General features: G+C 35.7%; 3 protein-coding genes across 3 annotated transcripts; all 3 read left to right on the top strand.

Annotated features, from left to right (window-relative positions):
• Positions 1-1,366: 1,366 nt before the first annotated feature.
• On the top strand, positions 1,367-7,173 carry LOC119986436 (NAP1-related protein 1-like). The gene is made up of 10 exons (XM_038830995.1): positions 1,367-1,665; positions 2,424-2,546; positions 2,638-2,688; positions 2,840-2,911; positions 3,033-3,146; positions 3,233-3,294; positions 4,599-4,659; positions 4,792-4,848; positions 4,970-5,014; positions 6,728-7,173. Exons 1-10 carry the CDS (start codon positions 1,531-1,533, stop codon positions 6,806-6,808), a joined length of 801 nt encoding a protein of 266 aa, XP_038686923.1. The 5' UTR covers positions 1,367-1,530; the 3' UTR covers positions 6,809-7,173.
• Positions 7,174-7,843: 670 nt separating this feature from the next.
• On the top strand, positions 7,844-9,382 carry LOC119987307 (flavonol synthase/flavanone 3-hydroxylase-like). Its single transcript, XM_038832178.1, has 3 exons — positions 7,844-8,245; positions 8,339-8,660; positions 8,938-9,382. The coding sequence occupies exons 1-3, from the start codon at positions 7,890-7,892 to the stop codon at positions 9,205-9,207; spliced, it is 948 nt and encodes a 315-aa protein (XP_038688106.1). The 5' UTR covers positions 7,844-7,889; the 3' UTR covers positions 9,208-9,382.
• Positions 9,383-12,121: 2,739 nt separating this feature from the next.
• Positions 12,122-14,882, top strand: LOC119986932 (ribonuclease 1-like). The gene is made up of 7 exons (XM_038831622.1): positions 12,122-12,219; positions 12,350-12,407; positions 12,569-12,686; positions 13,512-13,634; positions 13,734-13,837; positions 14,043-14,262; positions 14,656-14,882. Exons 1-7 carry the CDS (start codon positions 12,122-12,124, stop codon positions 14,880-14,882), a joined length of 948 nt encoding a protein of 315 aa, XP_038687550.1.
• The last annotated feature ends 905 nt before the right edge of the window (positions 14,883-15,787 follow it).

The raw sequence follows: 15,787 nt of genomic DNA, 5'->3' as shown, positions 1-15,787 counted from the left end.
AACAATGCCCCCTTACTCATTTCGCACTCAAGTGAAGATTGTGGTTGCCTGCGCAGTTTTCGCGCATTGGATGACCTGGATTTCACTGCATATAGTAATGATGATCACACTCTTCATGTCACAGGCATGGAAGCCAGTACCAGCAGAGTTGGAGCGAGCACTTCGGAGGACCAACCATTCATTGGTGAGGACCTAGAGATGGCAACTCTCCTCGATATGATTGCGGTTGAAGTGTTTGCATCGTACTAGATTACTTTTTTTTTTCCTGAATTTACCAACGTCATTAAATGATGTAAAATACTTTATTTTAAACTACTATGCAATCTAAACATTTTGTTAATTTATATTAATATTATTAATTATCTAATATAACCTTTATTTATATACGTAAAACGCGAAAGTGCGTTTGACAGCACCGCATCACAGTTTTAAAAGTGATGCGCCAAACAACTTTTGCGTTACAACTCACCTCACAGCACCACAGTTTTATAACTCACAGCACCGCATAACACTTCATAGCAGTTGACAGCACTCCCAAACAGCACCGGAATCTCCGCCACAGTGGCTTGAGAATGCGTTGGTTGAGGGTTAACAACTTCGTAGTAAACATTTTTCAAATTCGTCAGCGCTACGTATCCCTAACAAATTCATCCATAATCAACCATAACATATAATAAAACAACATGATAACGAAAGTCAATAAAATTAGACAACGTAATAACGAAGGCAATATAATTGGACAATGTAATAACGCAATTTAATATAATTAGATACATAATACTCTTATGATTGGTTATGAAAGAAATTGTTAGGGATACAAAGAGTTTTCCTTTTAGATTATAACAATGTATTGAGAGTGTTGAATGTTAAATAGGTCTTAATATGACGAAAAAAATCGGTGTCGAGTCGGACGTGTTTACAAAATTTACATATTTGGATCCTAAATTGAATTAAATTTCAGAGCTACTTAATTACCACACCGATTAGTTTAAATCCAAATAAGTAAATTGGACTATAACTTAATTCGAGTTAGAATCCGGATAACTAAAATGGACAAAATTTATGTGTTTAGACTCGAAAACAGAATAGAAAATTTATGTTTGAATACAAATTTCATACATATAAGTTATATCCAAACTTAATTTATTATGAGTCGTACAAATTCGATCATCTTAATCAAATAGAGTTTTGCTATCCCTAAGCCCAGGTGATATACTAAATGACTCGCACACAAAATTGACGGTAAAATCAGGTCATAAATTAACCAATAAACAGGAATATAGGAAATCCCAAAAATGCCCATGAAGAGACTATAAGCTGTCGCATGTTTATTCGTCAATTGTTATACCTAGTTACCTACAAAAAATCAAGGGCACATCAGATGCTAACTTCCAAAACCCTAACCTTTTTGTTCTCTCCCCCTCACTCCCTCTTCTTACCATACAGAGGAAAAGGCTAGGGTTTTAGCCAATTACGCAGAGAGACTGCTAGGGTTAGGATTTCTTTTGTTTCTCCTCCGACTGAGTGAAGATGGTGGTGGACAAGGGTAAGAAGATGAAAGTAGCAGAAAAAAGTGAAGACGATAACAACCACCCTGACCAAATTGATGGAGACCTCGTCCTCTCGATCGAAAAGCTCCAGGAGATCCAAGATGACCTCGAAAAGGTATTCACAATACTCCACGCATACGCAAATAGGCGTGTAGTTGGGCACATGTTATGTGCTTACACATAGACATATACTATGCTTTGGTCAGTCCGTCCGTCCAGCACTGTTTGTTTGATGACGGAACAGAGGATTTTGAAGTAACAAGAAGCTGTTTTTCATCATATGTATTTTGTTTTAATTCCGAATCTTTAAACTATTGATATGTTTTGAATAAAAGAGTAGTTCCAAAAGTTGTTGGGTTTGGCCATTTTGAATTTTCGACCTTTGGGCCTATACAGCTATTTAATTATCCTCGTATTATTTTCTTGCAATTCTATTGATGGGTCTATGAAGTGTACTCGGAGTCGGAATGTTAATCAGTTGTGTTCAATCAACTTGGATTTTGAGTGCTTTTGTTAGCTGGGCAGTGCTTATTTGCAGTGGGGGAGTTAATTAGTGAGCCCACTAATTGAATCCTTTTCTTGGCCAGTTTTTTTTCCTCATTTTCTTTGTTATGTAATCAGTGCAGAGTTTGCTACTCTGTGTTGTTTATTTGCACTGTTTACCTGTTCACTTCTTTTCTTTTTTTATTCATTCACTTAAGTCAATTTATGTTTTGTTATGGAAATATAACTTCTTCTATACTGCATGAGTGTTTTCATTTGTCATATTTGGTTCTCTCAGATTTGGAGTTTGGGATATATCATTTGCAAGCTTCATAAATAAAATGTACTGTTATTGACCATTCCTAAACATGCATTTTGTATTACTGTTAGATCAATGAGGAGGCAAGTGATAAGGTCTTGGAAGTAGAGCAAAAGTATAATGAGATACGTAAGCCAGTTTATGATAAGCGGAGTGAGATCATCAAATCTATTCCTGATTTCTGGGTAACTGCGGTAAGGGATCTGCCATTGTTTGCTTACTTGTTAGTACACATATTATATGTAGTTTTGATCTCTTAATTTAACCTGGCTATCTTTTTGGAAGTTCTTAAGCCATCCTGCTCTTGGCGAGCTTCTGAGTGAAGAGGATCAAAAGGTTTAGTGTTCTTTATTTGTGTGAATTAAAGATCTACTTGTGCACTTATTTGCGTTAGTCTCTCTGTAACCTTCAAATAAGCTGCTCCTTTGCTCCTTTTATGTTTGCAAGTGTATTGAGTTTGTATTGTTATTGCCTTTGTTCCCTTTAGATATTCAAACATTTGACTTCCTTGGAAGTGGAGGATTTTAAGGATGTGAAGTCAGGCTACTCTATCACATTTGTAAGTACATCTTTCATTCTATATTGTCTTCACATTGTTTGCTTTGTATTTGAGCAGAAACAAGATAAATACTTAATAACGAGTTTGCCCTTTCCTTCATATCTGATTCTTTAATTATTAGAACTTCGAGCCAAATCCATTTTTTGAAGACACAAAGCTTGTGAAGTCTTTCACTTTCCTTGAAGAGGGAAGCACAAAAATTACTGCTACATCAATCAAGTGGAAGGAAGGCATGGTAAGGGCTCATCATATCTTACTCCCATGTATCCAACTTGTTTATGTTCTTTTCTTGTAATTTAATTATGTGATTAAACCGTGAAGGGCATACCTAATGGAGTAAATCATGACAAGAAAGGGAACAAGCGACCTTTTGCCGATGATGGGTTTGTTTCTCAATTTATCAGCCTCCGTATTCTATTTTCTTTTGTAGATCCTGAATTAGTAGGCAGTCCATTTTTATATTTCAATGATGGTCTTGTTGAAAGATGATTACATGCAACTCCTTTTTGCTTATTGAGGTTTTAATTCCTTGATTGCCTTGGATTTCTTCTTGTCAATTTAAACCCCTCTGGTGCACTAAGAACTTCTGTTTTTAGGACTGAATAACATACTGAAGTTAGTTTGCTTAGAACATTAGGTTAACAGGTTCTGGTTTTTATGATTCGTATTTCATATATTTTCCTTAAATGTAAGAGGGCAACTTTACATCTAATCTTTCTTTTTTTTTTTAAATTTATTTTTCGAAAATATAGTTGACAGATGGAACTTTTTTAGTTGCTTTGTGCCATTTCTATTGTTACTTTTTGTTGATTCTTGTGACCTTCCTTATCGCCCTTTGATAAAGTATTTTTCCTCATTCAGAACAAGTAATTATCTTTGAAAAATGAAAATTTCCATGGCTTAATAGAGGGACAAAGGAGGTGCCAGCTCTTTTGCAACAAGGGGTAAAATTTAAGGGTTTTAGATGATGGAGCTTCTATTACATCCATTACGCTAATATTGTGTCTTCCTCTAAACCATAGACATAACTTGCTTAACCAAGCGTTATATGAGTTTGATATGGAAGTACCATCTTCTCGGAAAGCCCTTTGTTTCTAACTAATTTGGTGAACAATATTGCCAAGCACAATGCATCTCTTTGGACGGTTATCTATTGTGAAAATCTTCTCCCGAGTGTTCCCCCCCGACCACAATCGCAACCTTTGCGGGAACGTTGGTCTCCAAAAAGATCTCCTTGGAAATGCTTTGCTAAGTTTTTCTTAGACGATATCGTGGTTATCTTTCACTCTAAACCGCCTTTCTTTGGAGCCCTTCCAGAGATTACATTGATACTTGGGAAAGAATTGTAAATCAGACCTCATCCTTAGAAAGAAAAAAAAATCTATTGCCAAGTCATTACTTAGCGTTGAGGTTGACATTCAAACAAACCATTTCATTCTTGATGCATAGCTTTCCCCTACCGTGGCTTTCATATTTGTGGCCTAATCAAAGAGGAGTAATTCTATGATGTTTCTGTATCATCTGCATTTTACTTTTTCCCTGGTGTTTTTCCTGTTTGTCCTCACATTACGGTTATACATTCTTATTCTTCGGGTAATCTGGATATCATTTCATGATTTTAAATTTCTGTTAATAATTCATTATTATGACTCCTTTCCCATTCTCAAGTATCCCTTCTTGATTGCAGCTTCTTTAGCTGGTTTAGTGATACTCAACAAAAGGATGAAATGGATGAAATTCATGATGAGGTAACTTCTATAAGGCTTTGTATTTGTTGTTTTGTATTGTGAGCTTTATTTTAGTATTACATTTATGGAAAATCATTCCGGTCCCTTCTCCCATGCCGAGGCCGTTGTAAGTAATGCATTTGAAACTTTCAGATTGCTGAGATAATCAAAGAGGATCTGTGGCCCAATCCCCTTAATTATTTTAATACTGTAAGTTTTAGTTTTTCCTTTCTTCTTGTATCCCTTAATCTACCAGTGGAAGTAGTCTTTTAGGTGGAACTGTTTGACACTTCTTTAATCCTCTAACCAATAAACAACTCTTTTAATGTAGGAGGCTGATGAAGAGGATTTGGATGGTGAGGAGGCTGATGAAGAGGTAAACAAAGTTATTTTCCATCTCCCCCTATCCCACACCAACCACAAAAAGTTTGTTATGTTGTTTCTCTATTTTCTAGGGGTACTCGATAAGCTAGTCTGTCTTGTGTCAAACTAGTCAGTCACCTTTTCCTCAGTGACTATGTTCTTGTCAATGAATGATTCCCTCCTCCTAGCAATCTCCTTGAAAAAAAAAAGAGAAGAAATCTAATGAACAACCTTTCCTTCTAGTAACTAATTTTTCTTTTATGGATTTTAGTGACTTTTTTTTATTCAAGTGTTTTGGTAGTAACTACTTGGCAGTTAACTCGTTTTGCTGTAGAACAACTGGTATAAGTGGTTGTTGGTTCAGCAAGAACACAAGGAATAGTTTTGGTTTGTTTATGTGATTCCCCCCAGAGACGTAAAACAAACAGATTTGGCCCATCATGCTGCCAGTCATTAATGTAATGATAGATGCTTATGTTATTATTATCACTGCATCTAATCCATGTAATGGTTAATTTCCAGCTCTTAGTGAAATGAAGAAAATAATTGATTTCTTGATATCAGGCTCTCTTAGGTGAATTACTCTACCTGTTTTGCGATTTTTGTAGAGAATTCTTTTGCAGAAAAAATTGTTCGGGTTCTAGAAATGGGCTGGATAAGTGATTTGAATTTTGAACATTTATGGAGTTTCGAGGTGATTGTAGTTGGGAGTTCCTGAATATACGTGGAGGTTTTAGATGGTAATGAAAGTAAGTAGGGTGAGAATTTGGTGATGGCATGGGAGGATGTAATTTGAGAAATGATGGATGTAGTTGAGGGGTTTGGAGAGTGAGATTCCATGCTGACATGATCCTGAACCTGAACTTGAACTGCAAGTCTCAGAACCCAGACAATCGAGCTATAGTGAGGTATTATGATGAGGAAATTAAAATGTTTGGAGGTGTCCTCTCAATTATTAAGGACATACTAGGGGACTACAACCCTATCAAATGAGTGGACTGGGCTTAAACAATGTAAGGCTTGACAAGCGTCATGATTTGATATTGTAATGCTTTATGGTATTCCATAGCATGACTTTAAGAGCTGAATGACGAAAGCATCCGGGTTTTTTACTAATGAAGAGTAGATTTAATACTTCTGTGTATGGCAAGAATTAAGCCGGCTGATTTTAGTGATATTTGGTGAGGGACTGCTTCAAATGTCCAGGGTCTATTTGTGCAAAGCAGAGAGTGTGTATTATTGCAGCGATCGGAGGACGCAAAACAAACAATTTACTCAATTGCTTCGTCGGAAGCATATGTAAATCAGAATTTAGTCATTTAGGTTTAAATAATAGATAATTTAGAATATGTGAATGCATTTCTGTTTATGATCCATAAATCTCAGAATTTCCAGGACAGGGTTGTGTGTATTTAGTGACGAACTTACTTTCCTCCAATGTCTAGAATTTAGGCATAAAGTTACTTTTAGTGATGCATTATCTTGTTTTGTTGGAAGGGTATGCACTCTTTCGTAGTGGGTGCTGATTGACCCAGGAAATGTTCAATTCTTCTTTAACAACATTTTACTTCTTTTTTGTCAGTAAACCATGTGCAAATGAATTTGAAAGTTGCTTCAAGTTTCTCGGTCCTGACCAAGTTAGGAAATTTCGTATAGCTGTTCATGGTGGCTTTCAAATGGGGTTTTTTTTAACCCTTTTCTTCCTTCCTTTCTTTCTTTCTTTCAGGGAAAGGATGGTGATGACTCTGACGAGGAGGAAGATGATGACGAAGACGATCAGGATGAAGATGATGAGGATGAAAAATGAAAAGGCCGACAAATAATGCCTCCGGTTGAGCAAATTACTTCTGTCAGCCAGGACTCTCTGGCATAAATGAACTGGTGTAAAGTTTTCTGGTGTTTTACTTATGTCAACTGATAGAGGAGAGCATCCGACCTCTACTGTTATGATAGCTTTCTATCTCATATAGGCGACTAAACGGGATAATTAGCAAATTACTTGGTTTACTTTTAGTCAAAGGTGATACGTTTTGGTTTTCTATGGGGTTATTTTGTGTTTCTTACCTGCTGCTGCTTGTCAGGTCTCTTAGATTAAAATGGTAGTCTTATTTTTTGTTTCTGGAAAACTTTATCGATGAGAAAGAAGTAAATGAGTTATGTTTTAAATGCAAATCTGTTTTGCTTCCTTTGCCGTTAATCTCTGGTTTACTTCCAAGCATCTAGAAGGATATTCTCTAAATCTAAAAGAGATTCCATGTGGGTGGTGTAAACAACTTTTTCTGACTTTGAGCATGTGGTTTCTTAAAACTTGTTTTTCCCCCCTTCTAAGCAGACATTATAATACATGCATCATGCATGTCCTTTCTATATTGGAATCTTTTGATTAATACTCGTCATATGGGGTCTCAAGTTTGGTTCTCTTTTCCATTCTACTCACAATGTCCATTCAACTCAATAAGTGATGGGCTTTGGGGTAGGTTTGCATATGATAATATCAGCCCACAAGTTTGCTCGCAGGCACATGTTACTCTTATTGAGAGTATAAATGATGAATGCACATCACACGAGATGAGAGTTCAAGTTTAGCATCACAAGTTTGAATTTAACTCTCTATTGAAAATCCAAGTTGATAATAAGAGGTTTGTGTTAGACTTTAACTTATCGTATTTTGATGTGAGATGTATTTTGATGTGAGATTCTCGATCATCTTAACCGGACACTAAATGCCATCAGTTAGGCGACAACTATCTTATGGAAGGGTGGTATAAAAAAAATATAATTTGGTCCATCGAGAATATTTTTATGGAAGGGTTGGTATAAAAGAATATAATTTGGTCCACTGAGAATCTTGAACTGAAGCAAGCCGATTTACACTTGAAGGGAGAAAAATGGCCAACTCTAGCATCCCCACTGTTGACATCTCACCCTTTCTAAGACAAGGGGATGAGAATGGCAGGAAAGAGGCCTTAAAAATCATTGGCCAAGCTTGCTCTGAGTATGGATTTTTCAAAATTGTTAACCATGGAGTGCCACTCGAATTGATGCGCAAAGCCTTTGAGCATTCGAGGACGTTTTTCGACTACCCGGACGAGGAGAAGCATAAGTGCAGCGCTGCTTCTGGTGCTCCCCTTCCTGCTGGTTACAGTAGGCAGCCTGCACACTCTCCAGACAAGAATGAATATCTGCTGGTGTTTCCTCCTGGATCTGGATTCAATGTTTACCCCCGAAACCCACCTGGATATCGGTAATGTTGCCATTGTTTTCCTGGACAGTATGTTTTAGGTCATTTGGATAATTTCTTTGTCCCGCTAGCGATGCAAACTTGTTGATTTTGCAGGGAAGTAATAGAAGAGATTTTCAGCCATATGACCAAGATTGGATCAGTTGTGGAGAACATTATAAACGAGTGTTTGGGACTCCCTCCCAACTTCCTCAAGGAGTATAATCATGATAGGAGCTGGGATTTCATGGCAGCTCTGCGTTACTTTCCGGCCACAGAAACAGAAAACAATGGGATAACAGAGCATGAAGATGGAAACTCTATCACTCTTGTTTTCCAGGATGAAGCAGGAGGCCTAGAATTGCGCAAAAACGGGGTATGGATTCCAGTACCTCCTGCTGAAGGCACAATAGTCGTCAACATAAGCGATGTTATTCAGGTACTCAAGAAAGATGACATTCATATGTTTCTCTTACAAGTCTTGGGCAGTAATGATAGGGATCCCAGTTATCCCAGTTATCTCAGTAGTTGAGTTTACGAATAAGATTTGATGTGTATCATGTGGGACATGTTGAGCTCCGAATTCATTTGAATTCTGCGCATCTAACTTAGCAGTTGGGATAACTGAGATATCAAAGTGCTGAAATCTTTATCATTTGCAAATTTTATCATAAAGAGGTTAAAAATTTTGGATTCTTATTTATATGATGGAAAAGGTGCTTAGCAACAACAAATTCAAGAGCGCAACACACAGAGTGGTGAGACAAGAAGGGAAAAGCAGACACTCTTATGCATTTTTCTATAACTTGGAGGGAGACAAGTGGGTTGAACCATTGTCACAGTTCGCCAAAGACATTGGAGAGGCACCAAAGTACAGGGGATTCCAGTTCAAGGAGTATCAGCAGTTGAGGCTCAGAAATAAGACCCATCCACCTTCCAAGCCTGAGGATGTGATTCACATCACCCATTATGCAATCACAAACTAGCTGTATCCAACTATGCTGCTGCTGCTGCTGCATCGGTGAGACTCAGTTCCAGCTTTTTCTGAAAATTTCATGCCAAATTCATGGTGGTAGTTGGCATGTAGTTGTCTCTTAAAATAATGCAAGTTTTTGTTTTCTTAAGGAAACTCTGTACTGGATGATGAAAATGGATGTGACATTTTATCAAACACTTTGTGATCCATAGCCAAACTCACTAAAATTGTTATCCAAATGAAGTGAGGAGTTACAACCAAGTCAATTCCCAACAGCCCATCCTTCAACAATTGAAACCCACGAAGGCTAAAGCCCACAATAAAGCTAAAAGTAGGGAACTCTTGATGGCCCTATTGCTGGCCCATGGGTTCGCTTGTGTCTTTGGGCTACCATTCTTTCAAAACAAGTCCATTACCTTGTTGTCTTAGCGAGGCTTGGTTTGATAGTTTCTAATTTCTATGCTATTTTCATTTCTAAATTGAATTCTTATTGCATCAAAGCCTGCTAACTAATTAAATTCAATTTTATTGATAAAAAATTATGTAACTTACCAGTCTTGCGTAGTAATGATATCACCCATTATTTGCACCTCATTATTTACTCAGTACGTGATTCATATCACCCATTATGCAGTCACAAACTAGCTGTATCCAACTATGCTGCTGCTGCATTGGTGAGACCCAGTTCCAGCTTTTTCTGAGAATTTCATACCAAATTCATGGTGGTAGTTGGCATGTAGTTGTCTCTTAAAATAATGGAAGTTTTTTTTTTAAGCAAACTCTGTACAGGATGATGCAAATCGATGTGACATTTTATCAAACACTTTGTGCTTAATAGCAAAACTTACTAAAACTGTTATCCAAATGAAGTGAGGAGTTCCAACCAATTCAACTCCCAACAGCACATCCTTCGACAATTGAAGCCGACAAAGGCTACAGCCCACAAAAAAGCCCAAAGTATGGAATTCTTGATGGGCCCTATTGCTGGCCCATGGGTTCGCTTGTGTCTTGGGCTACCATTCTTTCAAAAACAAGTCCATTACCTTGTTTTCTAGGCTTGGTTTTTAAGATGATGACTATTTGCACCCTTTACTTAATTAAGCACACCCCATTTTAAATAAACCTTAGGAAAAAAACATAACATTTATGAGTATACTCTAATTTCAGTTTTTTATAATTTTAACAATCTACACCCCATGATTTCAATCGTTGGATTTCACCATTGATTGAGATTAAAAAAAATTAAAAATAAAACAAATAAAAGGCATTGCTCCAGTTTCCTCAAGACTTGCACTTTCCTCCCTAGATTCTGCACTTTCGTCTCCCTTCAAGGCCTTCTCAAGTTTCCTTCATTTTTTGCACATGGGTCTACAGTTTGATGCCAATCCATATAAGAGGAATTTGAGTGTCCAATGACCTCTTTGGTGGAATTCCCATGAGAGAACAAAGATGCAGTTTTTCCATCTGCAAATCTAGGCCAATGCTTCTCTTGATCACTGGGGCCATCAGGACTAAGACTACCATCTTGTGCAAGGTCATCTCCAGCTGACGATTTCAAGCTTGGGAGTGAGTCTAGTGAGCCCCGGATTCAAGCTTCGGAGTGAGTCTCTCTCCTCTAGTAAGGGAAGAAGGAGGAGAGAAAGAGATAGGCTGAGCTCTGGTGCTATCGTTGCTCGCACCAACCGTTGAAGGTTTGTCTTCATGTAAGGGAAGGAGGAGAAGGAGAGAATGAGAAGGAGAAGGAGAACTGAACTAGAGTAAGGGAAGATGGAGAGTGAAGGGAAGGAGGCAAATGAGAAGTGGTAGGGTCAGTTGGGGTGTTATTAGATAGATGTTTTTTTGTCATTTTGGGGTGTTCTTAGAGCTCTGGGGTGCAAATAGTTTCTATCTTGATTAGTTTCTATGTTGTTTTCATTTCTAAATTCTAATGATCAACATTATTTGCACCTCATTATTTATTTAGGACACCCCACTCTAAATAAATCTCAGTTAAAAATATAACAATTATGAGTTTACCCCATTTTGTGTAAAAAAAAAACACAATCTACACCCCTAGAACCCTAATTCCTCTCTCTCTCCCTCATCATCTTGGTGTAAAACCTCTCTTGCTCTACTTCCAAGTTCCACAACGATTTCCTGCAGCTTACAGCGAGGATGTCAGTGGGTTTCCGTCGAAGGTTTGTAACAGGTCACTGTCAAAAGAAGATGGAAGGATTTGGGGTTGGAAGTGGTGGGGAAGAAGAAGATGAAAAGATTTAGGGTTGAAAGTGGTGGGGAAGAAGAAGATGGAAGGATTTGAGACTGAAAGTGGTAGGGTCAATGGGGTGTTGAAAGAGTGGGTTAATGGGGTGTTCTTAGTAAAGTGTGGGGTGCAAATAAAGTTCATAAATTCTAATAGCATCACAGCCTACCATTTTTGAGTTGGAATCTTGGCCAGATAATTTGAGTGAGGGCAGATGTTGCAAGTACAGTGCTATTTAAACAATCATAGGTAGATGAGTTGGTTTAAGAATGAATTTTTACCATTAAGGGCCCTCAGTTTCAAGAGGTTAATGATCGAATCTCTCACATGCAAAATAACTATAACTCATTAATTTCAATTTTATTGATAAAAATTTAGAGAGAATTGGATAACACATGTCTAACTCTAGCGTTCTTTATATAATGGGAGGGATGAGTAAAACTATTAGGGCTGAATTAGTGGTGGAGTCAAAATTTTATTTTTATTAATTATTTTACCAAATAGTTAAACTAAAATTTAAATTTTTTGTTAAAATTTTCATATTTCAACAAAAATTTACATATCTTCATTGTAGCACATTATATTTAATTTATAACATGTATAATGACAACAATACCAATGTTGGATCATATGATCATCTCAACATGCATAAAAAATCTGCATGCAAGTTTGCCAAGATCTAATGTATGGTGATCGGAAATACATCACAATGCTTGTAGCATATGCTCGTCACGTTGATCTAGGACAACATTGCTCCTTGCATGCCCCTCCTTCAAAGTTGTTTGTATTCGTACGACTTGTCTCTTTAGCGACGTGATTCAGGAAAGTTTTACGTTTCGATACCAATTAATGCAACCTTTGTACTCTTATAAGGTATGAGTTTTTATCATTGTAATCATTTTTTGCATAGCAAATCTGGATCTCTGTTGCCAGTGGACGTTAGCTCTACCGAATCACGTAAATCTCTTGTATTCCTTACTTCTTTACTTTGATTCTATATCTCTGTTTAGTTTGGATTTTGACATTGATTTGGCCAATCGATTGTGTGCATTATCTGTGGATTAATTTTAACATAACAACATGTACATCCTCCAAAGTCGTTTACTGCATTATCTGCTTGTCTCTTTAGCGGCATGATTCAGAAATTTCTACATTCGGATACCAATTACTTCAACGCATGGAACTCAAAGGGAATTTGAAACCAAAGACAATTTCTAGTAATTCAATCCACCAAGAATTGAAAAAAAGTAATATTAGAGAAAACTCTCTGATTTTATTATAATTCATCAAAAGTTATCAAACAGAGAGTCTAAACTGCCTATTTATGTTAGATTTACATACCCTTTAATAATTTTAATTAAATCATAACAATCATAAAAAAAATAATATTTAACTCATAAAAATACAACCCTAAAAGATTCTTGACATGGATAAACAAAATATGCACATGTTTATATATATATATATATATATATATATATATATATATATATATATATATATATATATATATATATATATAAAAGACACAGTAGAAGAGTATTTAATGATCATGAAAGTTTGAGAACTCGATGGCAATATTTAAAACATGAATGTCAAGACAGAAATGAAGTAGGAAAAATCGCCCAATCATATACATCGTTGGAAAAGTATGAATATTACAAATAATAAAGACAATAATATCATTTTCCTATGCTTCATCTCTCCTTGGTAAAAATAATGTAATGGTTAGTTGTATAATGACACACATAAAATTGTCTCCTACACTAGAGATCTATCCATATAAGCAAATGAAATTCTTATGCACTAACTCATTTTTTTGGGTTGGAAACTTTGGAATCATAATTTTCATAACATTTAGCAAAAGATAAGTATTATCACTTGTGGGTATTTTTTGTACATATGTGTATATATACATCATGAATGACGCACAAGAAATTGTCTCATACACTAGAGATATCCATACAAACAAAGGATTAAGAAAAAAAAACAAAAGGAAATTAATTAATGTGTATTAATTGCAATTGTTGTGCTATAAAAAGCCCTTTTATTGCATAAACCAAATACATCAGGTTTAAGTGTGAGTTTTCAATATTGTTTTGTTGAGAATCAATTAATGGCTCCTGGCAATACATTGCTTACGTTGTTTCTTATGATCATGATAACTGTATTTTTAGCCAAAGCCCAAGGCCAAGGTCAGTTCCAATTCCTAAAAATGAGTATTCGATGGCCCAAATCGACTTGCAATACTAGGAATTTTAATTGTCGACTTCCCATCAAAACCAATTTTACAGTCAAAGGTCTTTGGCCATCATATTTCCCAGATGATACTGTTCCTCCCTATCATCAACAACCTGGATGCACAACCATTACTCCCCTACCAAAAGCCAACATCACGGTGGGTATATCTATCTATCTATATATATATATATATATATATATATATATATATATATAGACGTTATTTGTTTTAAATGCCATTAGATTATTATTATTATTGCTATTATTTCTTATTTATTTGGATTTTTTTTTTCACTTTCAGTTGTAACTCATAATTTTCAATTTTTTATTTTTTCATTTGATGGCAATACCACTGCAAACAGGAAGGATTATTAAATTCAATATTACCTGATATGAACACGTATTGGCCAGATCTTCGGTCAGACCCAGACCTCACACAACAGCAAGGAAATGTGAACCTTTGGCAATATCAATGGGAGAGACATGGAATGTGTTATATTTATCCTGACATCCCTTTGATATATTTTCGAGCCGCAATGAATATTATAAAGAAATTCAATTTGCTTCAAATTCTCCAAACAGGTAACTTACATTCTCTTTCATTGTTGATGTGATTTCTTTTGCCGGAAGATAGGCCGAAGCATTATACAATACCATTAAAAACTAAATTTTTCGCTTCAAATAATACCTCTCCCTCTATAACCTCCTTTTTCGGACAATACAAAATCAACATTGTTCTCAAAACAAGAAACGGACGGACAAATGGGCCTCACAAGAGATAAACCTAAGTTAACGACCGTTTCTCAAAACTCTTGAAACTACAGAAGGTGCATCTAAAATGACCTAAACCATAAGGGATGTTTGAAAGATTTAGCCTTTCATAAAAGTGATCTTTAACCCTTCTATATTACTCCAATGGTGTTTCTAGTCCTTAATTACTCATTGGTTATTATATTTCTTCTTTGTGTGAAACAGGAGGAATTGATCATGATAATCAAAGATATAATGGATCTCTTATTTCAAGGGTTCTTACTGCTGGTATTGGAGCACCACCCCAAATAGTTTGCAATAGAGATGCTCAACGAAATTTACAATTGAGTGCAATTCACATATGTATCACCAGGCATGGTCATGTTCTACCATGTCTATATGCTTTTACCAATTGCCCAAATGGTGAAGAGATAAGGTTCCCTACTCCTTAATCTAGTGGGTGAAGACTAAATGCATGAGCTACCATTCTTCTCCTTCCAGCTGGTCTTTAATTTGACAAAGAATAAATTTCAAATGTCATACCTTTCGTTACCTCTCTACACTTAGTTTGGTAATAAAATAAATTTGAAATACCCTTGTTTTAATAATACTCTGAATCTCATCTTTGTGTGTCTCCATATTCCATATAATTAATTATTAAAATTTATATTACACTTTCTATAGATATAGATCGGTGTAGGGAACTTCTTGGGTTGAATAAGTTGTGCTAGAACCAAATACTATTGATGCGTGAAATTTAGAACCACTAAAATTGTAGCGATCCTAAATTCTAATTATACTCGCAAGTACACGAATCAATGGTAGTATAGATTAGCAAATAAAAGTGTCGTATTCATGAGGATTGAATATTAATCTATTCTAATTCTAAAATTCACTACAATTATTAACGAATAAAAAGAAAATTTTGTTTATGGTTGCAAATTTTTGAAATTAAAAGAACAAAATTAAAGGAAAAATACCGAGAAATCAAAGAGTTATATCATATATCAAGTTGATGAAAGCATTAGAATTCTGATTTTACCATCTTCATTGTACTTAAACCCTTTAATTGTCAATTATCAATTCTTTCATGCATGCCAAAAACCCAGTTTCTCATATCATGTAGTAGTTAGGGCATCTAACTTATTATGTTTATTCTTAATTTGCAACTATCCATGGCATCTAAATTAGTTTAACAAAAAAAATGCATTCAAATCAATGGTAACTTCTATAGATCACGTAAGTCATAGCATATGACATTTATGTCTAGAAAATATAGTTTTAAATTACAAAAAGTTGTTCCCAGTTTGAGCATATATAGCATACTACAAATTGTATCAAAACAATCTAACCTATG

The sequence above is a fragment of the Tripterygium wilfordii genome, chromosome 20 (genome assembly GCF_013401445.1).
Source record: "Tripterygium wilfordii isolate XIE 37 chromosome 20, ASM1340144v1, whole genome shotgun sequence".
Lineage (NCBI taxonomy): Eukaryota > Viridiplantae > Streptophyta > Magnoliopsida > Celastrales > Celastraceae > Tripterygium > Tripterygium wilfordii.
The sequence above is the reverse complement of the archived record's forward strand: the minus strand, read 5'-3'. Positions and strand labels throughout refer to the sequence as shown.

Bases quoted from the DNA above. Each gene is read 5' to 3' on its own strand.
- LOC119986436 (XM_038830995.1), top strand. From the start codon at position 1,531: ATGGTGGTGGACAAGGGTAAGAAGATGAAAGTAGCAGAAAAAAGTGAA. The intron at 1,666-2,423 runs GTATTCACAATA...TATTACTGTTAG, and splicing joins TCCAAGATGACCTCGAAAAG to ATCAATGAGGAGGCAAGTGA. The intron at 5,015-6,727 runs GTAAACAAAGTT...TCTTTCTTTCAG, and splicing joins GTGAGGAGGCTGATGAAGAG to GGAAAGGATGGTGATGACTC.
- LOC119987307 (XM_038832178.1), top strand. From the start codon at position 7,890: ATGGCCAACTCTAGCATCCCCACTGTTGACATCTCACCCTTTCTAAGA. The intron at 8,246-8,338 runs GTAATGTTGCCA...TTGATTTTGCAG, and splicing joins CGAAACCCACCTGGATATCG to GGAAGTAATAGAAGAGATTT. The intron at 8,661-8,937 runs GTACTCAAGAAA...ATGATGGAAAAG, and splicing joins ACATAAGCGATGTTATTCAG to GTGCTTAGCAACAACAAATT.
- LOC119986932 (XM_038831622.1), top strand. From the start codon at position 12,122: ATGTATGGTGATCGGAAATACATCACAATGCTTGTAGCATATGCTCGT. The intron at 13,838-14,042 runs GTGGGTATATCT...CACTGCAAACAG, and splicing joins TACCAAAAGCCAACATCACG to GAAGGATTATTAAATTCAAT. The intron at 14,263-14,655 runs GTAACTTACATT...TGTGTGAAACAG, and splicing joins GCTTCAAATTCTCCAAACAG to GAGGAATTGATCATGATAAT.